Genomic DNA, 16,268 nt, shown 5'->3' on the forward strand with positions numbered 1-16,268 from the left:
GTTTACGAACAAAGGACCCTCGTTACTCCATATTTAGGTTTCATTGCAAAAGTGCAGGTTGCGCCATCTATGGAATAAGCACTCGACTTTTCGTTCAGTACAAAAATGTGTCATATAATCATTTAAAAGTGTAGCTTGTCTTTCTTGTTTGTATAAATATTCATGAAATAATATTTTATAATAAACACTTTCCTCTTGACTTTCAAGAAACGGTAACTAGGGCATAACCTCCCCCACTTTTCCAAATTTGTCACTCAAGCAGTATTTCGCTATTAATCAAAGTATTACATAAATTTACTGGGTTGTACAACATCTGTGCATTTTTCTCTGCGGGAGAAAGTAATTCTTTTAGAAGCAATATGGTAATTGTGTAGATTAACAACAGGGAACCCCCCGACTGGATGCTGTGAGAGCTGACAGATGAAGGACAAAAGCACATTATCTCTACTTGTTTACTTTCTAAAACTCGGGGGGAGGGGGTGGGGGTGTTGGGAGTGGGGGCGTGGTGCAGACTAAGCGGGGATCGCAGGAAAAAGGCGGGTTTCACGGAGGACCGCCAAGGTCAGCAGTGCGCCTGCGTACTACGCTGACTCTGGTTTGGGCGCGAGATTTGGCGGGAGGGGAGGGTCCAGGGCTTTGTTTGTAGGAATCTGTGTTTACAGACGTACACTTTAATCTCAATTTGCTTCCTCCTCGTGTGAGTTTGAGTGATCACTTGCAGCGACACTTCTTCCGCACTCTGTGAGAGACTCATGGCTCGGCGGCAACGGAATAGGTAACTGAATTATATGTTTTGGCTGCTGTCTAATGAACAAAAATAATTATTGTAGAAACAGGAAGAACTTACACTTTAATTTTGCGAGTTTTTCACTGGTTTGAGAAGACTTGTTAAGCAGTGAGCGAGAAGCTCGGTCCTGCTTTCATACTTCATGCATTTAAAATTATGAATGGATCCGGATCCTTGTATGCATGCTACGCTAAGTTTCTGCAATAAACTTTCCAATCGTAATTGAAAAGCTGGTTAAAACGGGGATTATATAACGATGGCTCAATATAGTATTATAAATTGTGTGGGCATGCTGTAGAACGAGCAGATTTAAAATGTGCAGAACTTTCATTCATATGCGCAAGTTCTGAGTGGGAACAACACAGTCTTAAATTGAGAAAGACACTGCAATATCTTGTAAGAATTGCTGTACAGGCTGAAGAGACACACTTTACATTGTATGTCTCCAAAGTATTCACGTAAGTGGAGCTGCGACAATAATATTTCTGATCTTTCAACACGCTGTTCCTATAGGAAATAGCTGACGGTTCGTGTTTATATGTTAGCATTGTAGTTTCTCAGTTGCTATGTTCAGTATCCACTGAACACCACACGAGTCTGACAAGTTCTAGTTCAGTATGTTATTGACGTAGCCGAATGCTTTCATGCATGAAAGGAAAATAAGTGTATCCAGTATTGATCAATGAACTAGATCACATTTATTGTTAGTACATGGGCTGGTGAATGACACGTGGATTTTAAATTGTTGCAAGCTGTATGAAACCACTGAAAACAAGATCCTGATCCTAATTTTTCAACGTAATAAGGTGGTTCCTGGATGTGTCATGAAAAGCTGAACTTGGCGAAGGCTGTGACCTAAGTTGTCAAAGTTATGCGTAGCAATGGCAGAAATCGCTAAGAGCTTTTTCTCGTATTTGACCATTCGTGCGTGACTAATATTTGTGGTCTTAGAAAACTGAATATATTAGATGCATTCTCGTCATTAAAATGTGAATGAAATAGGGAACAATGACACTTGCCCGAGTGTGCAGTGCACTACCAGAAGCCATGCAGGTCCTTTGTACGCTGAACGTGTGGAAATTCCATACGGGCCGATCTACTCTATTAAAAGAAACTAGTTTGCAATGGGATTCTTTCAAATTTCAGGACTAACAAAGCACCCACAGAGCTATAGTATTAAGGCAACTTCATGTTTCTTTTTAATTTAGTGTAGCAAGCACCGTGTTTTTTTTTTGTCCATGCACGGAACTACAGATTGCGAATTTAAACAAGTTAGACAAGAGGGCTGCAGTTGTCACGCTTTAACCCATTAATTGTCGAGTTGGTTTATTTTGCTTGCATTTATGGGTGACTAACAAAACTGTCTAAAATCTTAAAGTTGGAAGTAGGGACATTACAATCGCGGTACTAAGAACTCAGCAATGTGCATTCGTTTTGTTTTGTAATAAGTTTACCTATTAGTCTATTTTCACCAACGGGTCGAATTTTCTTAAGCAATGATATCTACCAGAATGCAAAGTTGAATAAAACCAGTTTCAGTTTATATTTAATCTGTTAGTGTACTTGAACTTTAAATACAGAAGTTTCATTTGCCTGTGAAGTTAAGCCTTGAAGATAATATATTAAGAAAAATTGTGTCATCTTATTTAGATTTATACATTGTTTTACCGTGCCCAAATGAATATTGTCACCTCTCAAGCATTCCTGAGTTAGTGATATACTGATTGGACTTCAGAAGGGCACACCTACTGCAACAATGTGAATTCCTCTTGCTTCCTTCTGAGCGAAAGTGTCTATTTTTGCTCAGTTATAGACAGTTTTGTGCTGTGAATGCATTTCTGCTAGGGTCTGGATTGAGAGTGCCCTAACACAGCCAGCAGGAAGAGAAATTCCTTCCATTAATTTGGATTGAATTTGAAACTAGGTGAGAAAGTAGTGGGAAAATTAATTGCATGTTTCAGTCCCCGTTAACTTTGCTTTTTGCTTGCTGTGGACCCATGCTGACTTTAAATTGTCCAAATACCTTTCTAGAGCAAAGAAAGTACTTATGCAAGCAATAAGGTGTGTTCCCAACTTAAAAGTTGCAAATAACCATCTGTTCTGTCGCGGGTTAAAGAAAATCAATGGCTTGGGCTTTGATTTTTGGTGCTATGAGTTAATTACTTGATTCATAATCCAAAAAGTCATGGATTGATATTCCAGTCCTGGCATCCAGACCCAGCGTTCCAAATGGGGTAGTTTGTCAGTTCTCGTCCATACCACTAGATGGGGTGATGCGTTAGGTGAGAAAAAATGCACTTGCTTGAATTATGAGCCTGTTGGAACAATGCCTCCTGCAGGTTGAACTTGGAGTGGGGCTAGTGATTGAGAAGTCTCGTCCAACTGATAGTTGAAGCAATGGAAAGTAGAGCTTAAAAAAAGTAATTGTAACTGTAGCCACTTTGTGGTACCAGTTGTAGAGTGCAATGATATTTTTTGAAGAGATTGGGAGACAATGACTAAAATCCTGTTTCGTCGATTAATAAGAATTCATGCTTAATCAGCTAAGGTTATTGATGCTGGACTCTTCAACTATCCAGTTATAGTGTACTAAGAAAAGTTAACTTCTGATAAAGCATTGAAAGAAGATAATATATTTAAAGTTTTTATTTAATTTTTTCAGAAAGAACAACATTTTTGAGCTATTTTCCCCTTTTCTTTAGTTTCCCAGTGGTATGTATAATACCTATCCAATTGCTCTCATCTATTGCTGGTCTGAAGCTGGGTGCAGTGAGTGCACAAATGAGACACTTAATGATTCCTCTTTTTTATATTCCTTTTTGAGGGGATACCCTAAACTAATCTTGCCTTCTAATCATGGCAGTATTGAATCCATAGGAGCAGGAGTAAACCATTCAGCCCTTCAAGCCTGCTCAGCCATTCAATAATATCATGTCTGATCAAGTTGTGGTCTCAACTCCACTTTCCCCACAACCCTTGACTATCAAAAATCTGTCTAACTTTGCCATGAATAAGTTCAATAACCCAGCCTCCATAGCTTTCTGGGGAAGAGAATTCCACATACTATTGACCCTCTGAGAGAAAATAATTCTCAATTTCCATCTTAAAGGGGAGACCTCTTATTCTGAAACCATGCCCTGTAGTTCTAGTCTCTCCCACAAGTGGAAAATCCTGGTATCTACCCTATCAAGTAGACAGGGTAAAGTTGCCCTTATTGAAAAAGTCGCTCTTATTATCTTGCCCAAATGGCCATTTTTCAAATAAGCCTTTACAGTAAGCTTTACAGACTATTTGATAATAGAGAACATCACCCTGAGCCCAGTTTATGTCCTCATCTGACATCCACACACACACACTTACAGAAGTTATTACAAGTCAAGAGTGGGAACTTCAGCCAATGTAGATATTCTCCTCTCTATATAGCCTTGGGTTATGAAGTCAATTTTAATGCCCCTTTCGCTACCTCAGTATGTATGTCTTACAAATACCTAATACCCAATCGAAATTGTCACAAATCTTTTATTTTTTTAGGGCTGAAATTTTTAAATGGACAAAAACTTACTGATCTGTGATAAAACCATTTGTATTTTAGAATTTATGGTCAACCTTATGGTTAACTTATTGGACATGATTGTAAAATATGCTAATGGAAGCTCCTTGTGCAAAGAAATGCATATACTAGTATCAGAATGGTTTTACTGATCCATTAGGTGTCTTTTACAAGTGTTAATTGTGAACAATTATTCTATAACTAGTAAAATTGTTTTATTATTTGAGTATTTTTTAAGTGATCTAGCTATTAAAATAGAATTCAATGCAATAGAAAAAAGGGTGCATTTAACTGTGAGGTAATTGGACCCTACTATTAACTATTTAATGGTATTAAAATCATATACTTTTCCAGGCAGTGCCCAAAAGGTTGTTTGGAATATGTTTGTGAATGCTCTACTGAACCTAAATGTCTGATGTTCCCAGATTCTGTATCTGAAAATACAGTAATTATTTTTATTTTTTATTGAACCCTGCAATTGTTTTCAAAGCGAATATATGAAAATGACTTATTGCTGCCTAAATGTTAAAATTATTTTATTTGTAGTTTATACAGTAGTGATGAGGAAGAAGAAGAGATTGAAATGTTTGATCATGATTATGATGGTCCACAACCAAAGTCTTGTAAACGCCAGTTAAGTAAAACCAGGTGGACACGTGAAGAGGTATGTCAAGATTAGCTGAACGCGATGCAGCTCTTTTTTTAAAGACCTATAAGATGAAAGTGTAATCAAATGAAACTAAAAATTGTCTGACATATTCACTTATACTAAGTTCATTTTGATTTAACATAAAATCTTGGAGTTGCTGAAAATAGTATTTTGTTGGTGAAAAAGATATTTACATTTAATTCTGATACTTATTACTGCAGTGTCTGCCATTTATACCATTGCTCTCTTGATCAATTCAAGTCTTTTTAGCTGGGATTTTAAGTGTGTGTTTGTTTGTGTGTGTGTCAGTATATATACACAATAGATACAAAAACACTTGTTTTTTAAAGGATGAAAAGCTGAAGAAATTAGTTGAACAACATGGAACAGAAGACTGGAAAGTGATTGCTAATTTCCTTCCAGTAAGTGCTATTTTCTATGCTATTTATGTGTACTTCAAGATGTTATTCTCACTTAAAGTAAACAAATTATTTGTACTGATTTTCTGAAAATTAATTGCTGTCCTTGTTTTTGAAAACTAGGATAATTAGTTAAGCATATATGAATAAAGGTATAAGCAAAGTATAGTAATATTTTAAATATAATAAATCCAATTGCTTAACATCATCTCACCATGACTCAAAGACCAAGTTTGAAATGAGAACTGGCAAAAGGATTCACTTCACAATACCTGGTTGAATAAGTTTTCTTATCGCAATGATGTTACAATATTCTTCCAGAAAGCTGAATGTTGAGTTTAAAAAAGATATTTTCAATTATTATGTGGAGATACAAAAGTTTTGGGTGACTCAGAACTATAAGATATGTCACATGTATTTGATGACCCTTAAATGAGTTGTTTCATTTCTGGATAATTAATGGATCATTTAATTTCACTTTTAATAATAGGAATTGAACCGTCTTACTGCCAAGCACCTGGTAAACTATCTGACACCTGACTTGCTACAGCTGTTCCATTAAGATTATATGTAGTTTGCTGATGTCAAAACAATATACTACGCAATACCAAAAGACAAAATATTTTCGTCTAAATTTGTTTAATAGAATAATTTCCTCACTATGATAAATTGACATGTTAAAGGCTTATTGATGTACGCAATAGTTGCATTTGATAAGTTATTTCCCTTATCATCTTACACATATGCTTGAAAAGTGAAATGCAGAAATGAAACTTGTCTGTTGAGTATTACATTGAAATAAAGCCACAAAGTGTTGTACATTCTCTTGAAAACTCTTTAAAACATTAGAATTAGTTCCTGTATTCCTTTACAAATCTAGAATCGGACTGATGTGCAGTGCCAACACCGATGGCAAAAAGTTCTGAATCCTGAACTTATTAAAGGCCCTTGGACAAAAGAAGAGGATCAAAGGGTACGGTAATTTATTAAAAGGTTGAGTAGTTAGAAGTGTGTTGTTTTTTGACCTAGCTTTTGACCCAAAGAACCCAACCGAGATCAGAAACTCACCACTCACCTGAGAGAAATGTCAAATATTGTCGGGCCGTGTATAAAGAGGAAGCAGGGGAAACTGGAATGAGGGTTATCATGTTCTGGATTGCATACATCCCTTAATAGTAGGTAACCTGATTGCTTATTCAGTCTTGATTTTATACATGTAGAATCTAAAAAAGGAGAAAAATAACTTGGAAATCGTTTGTGAAAGGAAGACCAAAAGATAAAATATGAAATTCATTTAATGATATGTTGGCCTTTACTGCAAGGGGTTGGAGTACATAAGTAGTGAAGTCTTGCTAAAATTTTATGGCGTTTTGGTGAGACCACACCTGCAGCAGGTTTTTTCAGTCGGCGTGCGGGGGCGGGCCCGACAAGCCGACGCGTAAAATAACCTGGGATGACACTGGGCGTGCACCCTGACGTCATCATGCTGAGTTGCGATGTTTCGTTTGGTGGGTGCACGCCGGAGTTGGCTGCATGCCCGTCAATATGTTTAACGGCCTATTAAGGCCATTAATGAACTAATTAAGGTAATTGAAAATGCTGCCCATCCAACCTTAAGGTTGGCGGGCAGGCAAAAAGGCCAGGTGACCTTCACGTTTTTAGGAAACCTCATCCACGAGCGGGATGAGGTTTCCTAAAGCTTTCATTGATTAAATAAAAACATTTTCACCAATATAAAAACATGTCCCATCTCGTGACACAGTCAAATGAGGGGCCATGTTTAAATAAATGTTTAAACCTTTTTAATAATTTTAAAAGCCCTTCAAACTCCCTGAGGCAGCACCGTGCCTCAGGGAGATTGAAGCGCTCGTGCTGGCCTGACTCTCCCTCCTACCCCTGCCCGCACAGGTAATGCTGAGCACTACTGCTCGCATATTACGCTGGGCGGGCCTTAATTGGCCCATCTGCATAAAATGGTGGCGCGGAGCTGATCGCGGGTGGCGATGGGCTCCGTGACCGCCTGCTCCCACCAAGCCTGCCTGCCGCCTGAAAAATTCAGGCCCTGGAGTGCTGTTTACAGTTTTGGTATCCTTACCTAAGGAAGGATATACTTGCCTTGGAGGGAACAGATGTTCGCTAGATTGATTCCTGGGATGAGAAGATTGTCCCATGAGGAAAGATTAAGTTGAATGGACCTTAATTCTCTGGAGTTTGGAAGAATGAGAGGTAATCTCATTGTAACGTAAACAATTCTGACAAGGTTTGACTGTGTAGATGCTGATAGGCTGGTTTTCCTAGCAGAAGGGTCTAGAACTATAGTGCATAGCCTCAGGATAAGGGGTGAGCCATTTAGGACTGAGATAAGGAGACATCTTATCACTCAGAGGATTATGAATTCTCAGTCCTTGAGTATATTCAAAGCTGAGATCAAAATATTTTTGGATACTAAGAGAAATGTGGGATATGACGATTGGGTGGGAAAGTAGAGTTGCGATCGAGGATCAGTAATGATCTTACTGAAAGGCGGAACTGCCTCGAGGGGCTCATGACCTACTCCTGCTCCTATTTCTTGTATTTTTAGAGCAGAATTTTCCCCCCGTCAGTGGGGATGTTGAAGAGTGGGCACGCCACCATTTGACGTGGGTGGGCCAATTAAGGCCTGCTCAGTCTGCACAGAAGCGCTATGCGCTCCCTGTGCGGGTGGGGGCAGATTCCCTGAGCCGAGAGTGTGCTCTTTCGTGCATGCACGCAAAAGAGTGAACTCATCTCCCTGAGGCTAAGTGCTGCCTCAGGGAGATCAGCTGTACATTAAAAAATCAGAAAAATAGAAAAAAATATTCCCTGACATGTCCCCTCATGTGACACTGTCACATGAGTTGGGACATGTCATAACTTTTAAATACACTTTAATTAAATTTTTAAAAACCTACATGAAACCTCATCCAGCCCGTGGATGAGGTTTTGTGCTTTTTTAATGCCCTCCAGGGCTCCAGGTTGGATGGGCAGGTCCATTAATTAGCTGAATGACTCTGTCACTGGCCTCAATTGGCCATTGACATGTCGGTGGATGCACAGCTGATTCTGCTGAGTCCCCGCCTACCTGAAAATTAAAATGGGGTGGGGTGAAACCGGGAGTTCCGCCCAACGTCATCCCGCGTCATTTTACGTGTCGGCGAGCGGACCCCGCACCCCCCCCCCCCCAAACTTGTCGACTGGAAAATCCTGGCCTTAATGTTTCATCGATATTATGATGCAAATAATATATGGCATAATGATAAAAACGTTTTAATAGGCTTGGAATGTGATAACTGTCTAGTGAATTTTTCAAAAATGTCTGAAGGGCTGAATGACCTCTTCCGCAGTTCTTATGTTTCTAACGTCATTAGGTGCAATCCAGAACAATTTCAAGGAGGACAACCAATTGATAGAACATTATAGCAAATATGGCGTATATTAGAGTTTTTTTCATGCTCAGGAATAAATTTCTTCAATGTTGTGGGTACTATATCTAATAGTTTTTGTTCCTCTGTCTGCACTCCATTCATATATAAAATATATTACATATACATTTTAAGTTTTCGACATGTGAGGTCTACTTTCCTTTGGGCCTGGATTTTTCTTCTGGCAGGTGGGCTGGGCGGGAGCAGGTGGGTACAGGTGCAGAACCAATTGCCGCCCACGATCGGCTTTGCGCCACCATTTTATGTGGGCGGACCAATTAAGGCCCGCCCAGCGTAACACGTGGCTGGTAGCGCCCGTGCGGGTGCGAAGAGGTAGAGTTGGGGCCTGATCTTTTTCACGCATGCGCGAAAGAGCTCAGCAATCTCCCTGAGGCACAGAGTTGTCTCGGGGAGATTGAATGGTTATGCAAAGTAATAAAGAATAGATTTAAAAATTTATTCAAACATGTCCCCTCATGTGACTGTGTCACGAGTTGGGACATGTTTATGAAGGTGGGAAAACTTAAGGGCAGAATCTTCGGCTCGGCGAGCGGGGGCGGGCCCTGCTCACTGATGTGAAAACTGACATCGGACATGCGTCATTCAGATCTTCAGTTCGGTGGGCACGCACCAGAGTCGGCTGTACACACGCCGAACTGTCAAAGGTCTATTAAGGTCATTTAAATATCAATTAAAATACTTAATTGAGCTGCCCATCCAACCTTAAGGTTGGTGGGCAGGCAAAGAGCCCGGGCAGCCTTCACAGGTGGGATGAGTTTTCATGAAGGTTTTTAAAGTTTAATAAAATTTTAAAATAAAATCCATAGACATGTCCCAGCTCATGTGACACTGCATGCACGAAAGAGCTCAGGCCCCGACACAGCCTACTCCCCGCGCCCGCTCCTGCCCATCCGCCCCCGAAGGGGAGAAAACTCTCCACTATGTATTTATTTTATAAAAGCTTCAGGAAACCTCATTCCGCCCGTGGATGAGGTATCCTGAAAAACGTGAAGGCTGCTTGAGCTTTTTGTCTGCCTGCCAACCTTAAGGTTGGACTGGCAGTGTTCTGAACTACTTCAATTACTGATGAAGAGTCATACTTGAAATGTCTCCACAGATGCTGTCAGACCTGCTGAGTTTTTCCGGCGATTTTTGTTTTTGTTTCAGATTTCCGGCATCCACAGTATTTTGCTTTTATCTTAATTACTTCCTTAATGGCCTTAATAGGCCGTTGACATTTCGGCAGGCGCACAGCTGCCTCTGGGGCGTGCCCACCAAATGAAATATCAAGATGACACGCAATGTCATCGCGCGTCATTTTACGCGCCGGCATGTTGGGCCCGTTCCCGCTCGCCAATCGGAATATTCAGCCCTTGGTGTGCAATAATAAAGTATTTTAAGTCAAACATTATTAAATAATGAACACTTTTTGTTTACTTAAAAATTTTGAATTTAGTACTTAACTATTTTAAGATAAATTCCATAATTTAGAATAATGTTAAATTTTGCATAACTTGCCTATGGTATTTTAAAAACACAATCTTTTATTATAGGTAATAGAACTTGTTCAGAAATATGGCCCAAAACGCTGGTCTGTTATTGCAAAGCACTTAAAAGGTAGAATAGGAAAACAATGCCGGGAACGGTGGCACAATCATCTGAACCCTGAAGTGAAAAAGACTTCCTGGACTGAAGAAGAAGACCGAATTATATATCAAGCACATAAAAGACTTGGAAATAGATGGGCAGAAATAGCAAAGCTACTTCCTGGAAGGTAAGCTGCGTTGAAGAAATAAATGTTAAAGCCAAACCTGTAGAAAATAAGAGCCTAAAATCTTCTGGATTCATGAAAGAGTAGCCCTGTAATAAATTACAGAATTGTAGCATCCATATTACCAATGCTATATACTAATGGGGATCTTTGGAGCACGTTTCAACCTTTAGTGAGAGAAATTGAGCAGGTAACACCAACATGTAACTATTGGAGGAATTGTCAGAATGGGTGTGGGAAGGGGTACTGATTGGGTGTCCAAGGGATTAGTATTGGGATTACTTATATTTTGTTTACATCAGTGATGGGGAATTTAGAAACTATGCAAATTTGCAGATAATATTACATTAAGGCATATTAAAATAAGGAGGAAACTCAGAAATTACGGTGAATTATTTAAATATTTAAGTAGACAGGACAATGGCAAACAAAATGTAAAGGGGCTATTTGTAAAATATTGCACATAGACAGAAATTTGCCAATGCACGTATAATGACATAGCTAAGAAAGAAGTAAAGAGAAAAAAGCAAAATACTATGGATGCTGGAAATTTGAAATAAAACAGAAAATGCTGGTAAAACTCAGCAGACCTGGCAGCATCTGTGGAGAAAGAAACAGAAGGCAGAATTTTGCCCTTGTTGGGCAGGCGGGCCCAGGACCTGCCGCGAAAGTGACCGTCGCCCGCGATCGGGAACAATTTCACGCTGGCGGGCCAATTAAGACCCATCCAGCATGAAACGCACGCTGCAGTATTCAGTGCTGCCTGGTTGGGGGTTGGGAGGAGGGTGAGCGTGGGAATTTGCGCATGTGTGCAGGGAAAGCTCCCTAAGGCATAGAGCTGCCTCGGGGAGATGAAGATTTTTGAAAATTAAGAAGGATTTTAAAAATGTTAGTAACATATCCCCTCATGTGACTCTGTCACATGAGCAGGGACATGTTAGAAATTAGTTTGAAACATTTTTTAATGACTGATGGAAAACTCATCCTACCTGTGGATGAGGTTTCACAAAAAATCCAAAGGCCGCTTGGCCTTTTTGCCTGCTCACCAACTGTTAGGTTGGATGGGCAGCGAAAAATTTCATTTAATTAGATCTTTAATGGCCTTAATAGGCCTGTTAATTATCAGAGAGCACACTGCCGCCCCCTGCACACGCCTGCCGACTAAAATGTCGTGCAAGTGCACAATGACTCGGAGACGCTCGCCCGATGTCATTGCGCATCATTTTTTGCTCATTCGGGTTGGTTGCGCACCCGCCCGACAAGCGCAATATTCTGCCCATAGTTATCATTTCGAGTCCATATGACTTTTTCCAGAGCTAAAAAAGTTAAGAGGCTTGGAAATATTAATAAATTCAATGCATGGTGTGTCCAATGAATGCAAAGCAGCACTCAACAAACCAATGAAATATTATAATCAAAACAGAAGAATACAAGTTAAAGGGTTCCGTGGTTAAATTATATAGTGCTCTGGTCAGACCATACCTTGAATCCTCTATCCATTATGGTCATTGGGGCAAAAAGGGACGGATGAATACTGAAGCCTGCACAAAGAAATCTATGAAGCTAAACTCTATCTTAAAGTTCTGAGCTATGAAAAAGACAGTAGTGGAGGCACCGGGGATGCGGGGGCATAGTTGTATTGTCACTGGACTGGTAATCCAGAGTCCCATGGCAATGCCCTGGGGACCTGGATTCGAGTCCCTCCACAGCAGATGGTGGAATTTGAATTCAATAAATATCTGGAATTAAAAGTCTAATGATGACCATGAAACGATTGTCATGGTTCACTAATGCCCTTTAGGGAAGGAAAACTGCTGTCCTTACCTGGTCTGACCTACATGTGACTCCAGTCCCACAGCAATGTGGTTGACTCTTAAAAATGTCCTTAGAACAAGGGCAATTAGGGATGGGCAATAAATGCTGGCCTAGCCAGTGATGCCCACATCCCATGAACGAATAAAAAAAATAAATCATGCTGCGATAGAGTTGTTTTGGATGCATTTACCAAGGTGGACTGAATGACTTTGCATACATTGAATGGATGACAGCCGCATTCCCAAAGACATGACCAGCTTGTCAATGGCACAAAACCAACAGGTTGCCCATGTCTGCAATACAAGGATATCTGAAAGCAAGACTTTGAGTTGACTGGGATCGGAGTCGATACGTGGGAAGTCCTTGCTGCTGACTGGAGTGCCTGGAGACAGGCAGCCTGGAAAGGCGTGGAAAAAGTAAAGCAGAAGGAAAAAGCATCAGTCAACCTTGGGCCAACACTATTCACCTGTGTCAGCTATGGAACTGATTGCCACTCAAGATTCAACCTCTACGGCCACAACAGATGATGTTCAATCCAAAAGTGACATACGCCCTGGGGGCAGGCTCCTGAAGTGGACGGATGCCTACCACTAATATAAATCTCAAAGTTGGCCCACCCACTTAGGCTTTTAAGACACAATTGAGGAGGGGCATTCTCTAGGAAACAGATTGCTCATTTAAATATTTTAATGTGGCTGTGAGTGTTTCACATTTTTTCTATATTTTGCATTTAACCCTGAAGGAGTGGGTTTCCCATGCTTTGATGAAACCCAGCAGATAAACAGAGGCGAGAAATGTTACAGTATCCAGCCGTTATTATGCTTTTCCAGCACTGAATTTGGGCCAGGAGGAGAAGGATTACTTTCCTCTGGCACCCCCAAGCTTAACGATAAACCACTACTGTGAAGGGCTGGCTGACTTGCAAATCCCCAACCATGTGTAGGTAGGTGAACCCACACCTCCCCTCTTATACACCTAATTCTAAGGTGGAGCCCAAACCCATCCGAGGTGGAGAAAATGGTCAACGCTAACAACTCTTTTTAAAAGTTTATTGTAACATCGAGAAACTGACAAGTATCAGTGTCCTGCTCCCCTTTTAAGTTAAATCAGTATCATACTCACAAACACGGTTCCCGTAACTTCTGAGCTGCACCCACACTGTTAACTCCTGAAATTGCTGCTTCTGAAAAGTTGCTGCTTCGGTACCTGCTGTTCCTTTAGCTTGGTTGTCCCCGTTATAGTTCATCCAATCCCTTTATTAAACTTACTTTCTGAGAAGCTCTGTTGTTGTGCTGCTGCTTTTACTGTTGTATGTTTCTGCTGTTACTACTATTTGCTACTGCATTACTCTTACTGCTAAACACATTTCTTATAACTACCAGAAAATCCACACCTATGTCAATGAGCGGCGTAAACCTCTCTCTAAATCTGTGTCGTTTTACATATTGTAACAATCTTATGCCCTGGATCATGAATAGACCATTAACTTACAAAGGTGGTTTTGATTGGGAATATCCTGGCTATCATTTAAGGTAGGTTTTGCTCTAATCAAAAAGTTCTCTGGGGTTAGCATTTTCAAGGAATGTGGGAGCCATTTTCAGTTGCAGTGGTTCCATAAAGTTCGTTAGCCTGTAACTATTATTTATAGTTCCATAGTTTTGGCCACAGGAGTTTAACGGTCAAGACAAATCATTTAACTGGATAGAAACATATCCACTGTGTAGCCTGAAGGCTTCATTAGTTGACTCTTAACTAGTACATTGAAAAAGTCACCCATCAGATTTTCAAGGTCCTATAGAATGTTGGGAGGCAGAGTTTGGTTAATTTCTGAAAATTATCCATTACAAACAGCCAATACCTTCTTTTTGGGCTTTTAAATGTTGGCTTCTTTTAAATTGAATGTGTTCTTGCTGAAGGACTGGCTACACATGATCTTCCACAAACTTTGCATTTTTGATCCCTCCTTCCTTTTCATGCGTTTCCCAGCAATAACCTTTGATCTCCTCCCAATCCTCTGATCTTACCCTGACTCTTTCAATTACCCTGACCTTTCTATTCTCCCCCTGGAACTTCCAATCTCGCTCTGACCCTTCCGATCTTGCTCCAACCTTCAGTCCTTCTCTCCTCCTCTCCATTCCCTGGATGCGGCCTAGTGCTTAAGACCTACTCTCCCTATAGGCTGTTGGCCTCAATCTGGCTGGCTGTGGTCAGGAAACAGGGACAAAATTAGTGTGAATTTGGCAGGACAATGCAGGAAACTCACTCTTGCAGCATTGCTAAATGCAAAACAGCATCCACAACCCCCCACGCCAATGCTCCTTCTTTGCCTTACTGTAAATATCTGGGTCATTATTTTGTGTAATTCGTAGTTGTATATTGTTTCACAATGTACCATATATAATATACATGGTATATACATTAGGAATTGAGCCTTACGGTATAGAGCAGCGCACCTTAGTGGCTATTTCTGTTAAGTAGCAATAGCATTATATGGTGTACTTTTGCAGTTTGTTTCATCGATGTCTGGGCTCTAGTTGCCACGGTTCTGACTTTCCATATTTGATGAGCTAACATTCAATATCATCTTTACATTCTTACAGAGAATGGTGGCAACATACTCTTTAGTGCAGGCTAGAAATGGGAAGAAGATTTCAAATAATTACTCTTGACTCAACTTGAGTACATTATAGCAGTGATGACACTTTCATTGGCTGTAAAATGCTTTGGGACATCTTGAGGTTGTGAAACGTTCCATATAGATAAAAAAATTTTCCTTTTATGATTTTTGAAGCTGGACTAATTTCCATAATACTTCAATTCCCATGTCCGATGTACAAGTTCTGCATGCAGTCATTTCAACAGGTTGTTGTTAGAGGAACAATACCAACATGATTAGAGTTTTGATTTAATAGAATCACATTGAGATTACAACATGGAAGAAAGCTATTTAGCCTTCTAGTTCATGTTGGTGTTTATTCCTTGAATGAACATATTTGCAGTTATAAATAAATATATCTCAGCAAAAAAGATTTAAATCTCTGTTTGAGTACTATGGCTCGTTGAGCAAAATGAACTGCTGCTGTGTATCTCTGAATCTGACTACCACTGCTAGTTAAAAGGGATGGCCAATTTTTACATAAATTGTTTATCTAAAATCTGTATAACCAAACTTTTATTTTCTCTAGTTTTATAATTTGTGCATTATTGCTGATTTATATACATTTTTATATTATCTGTGTAGGACTGATAACGCTATCAAGAACCATTGGAATTCCACAATGCGTCGTAAAGTAGAGCAAGAGGGCTATCTGCAAGAGTCTTCTAAAATTAACCAGCCAACAGTGACCACAAATTTTCAAAAAAATAATCACATCATGGGTTTTGCCCATACTCCTCCATCTGCCCAGTTACCAACTACCCAATCCCAAGTAAATGGTGACTATGCATATTTTCACATTCCTGATCCACAAGAGGTAAGTTGTTAGAATTTCTTTTTGTTATGCTTTTTATTCTCTTCTAGAAACTTTATGGTTTTTGTTTACTAATCCTAGCATGATGTAGTATGCATATCTATTTATTACTTTTGAAAGGTTTATGGAATGCCCAGTAACTTTTCCTGGAATGCAGCTTTGTATTCAAATTGTATTTCTATTTCCATTGAAGTTAATTTTTTGCCTAAATCAAAAAGTAAATGCTACATGTACTTAATTGCATACAAGATGAGTTTTTAATAGGTACTTAAGAGTGCAAAATGTTTCTAAATAGTTGCATTTATCATTACAAACTGAAATTATTTTTCTTAAATTATTGCAGATTGTTTCAGAGTTATAAATATTT

The 16,268-nt window shown here is 39.7% G+C and overlaps 1 protein-coding gene across 6 annotated transcripts in view; it reads left to right on the forward strand.

The window, feature by feature from the left end:
- The first annotated feature begins 659 nt into the window (after positions 1 to 659).
- The window catches only part of myb (v-myb avian myeloblastosis viral oncogene homolog), a 37,997-nt gene continuing 22,388 nt past the window's right edge, over positions 660 to 16,268 (forward strand). For all 6 annotated transcript variants that reach the window (XM_041188884.1, XM_041188883.1, XM_041188887.1 and 3 more), the window contains exons 1-6: positions 660 to 775; positions 4,884 to 5,001; positions 5,337 to 5,408; positions 6,286 to 6,378; positions 10,399 to 10,619; positions 15,673 to 15,904. In XM_041188884.1, the coding sequence (XP_041044818.1) occupies positions 753 to 775; positions 4,884 to 5,001; positions 5,337 to 5,408; positions 6,286 to 6,378; positions 10,399 to 10,619; positions 15,673 to 15,904 (759 nt within the window). In that variant the 5' untranslated portion in view covers positions 660 to 752. The remainder of the gene's footprint in view (positions 776 to 4,883; positions 5,002 to 5,336; positions 5,409 to 6,285; positions 6,379 to 10,398; positions 10,620 to 15,672; positions 15,905 to 16,268) is intronic.

The sequence above is a fragment of the Carcharodon carcharias genome, chromosome 5, assembly GCF_017639515.1.
Source record: "Carcharodon carcharias isolate sCarCar2 chromosome 5, sCarCar2.pri, whole genome shotgun sequence".
Taxonomy (NCBI): Eukaryota; Metazoa; Chordata; class Chondrichthyes; order Lamniformes; family Lamnidae; genus Carcharodon; species Carcharodon carcharias.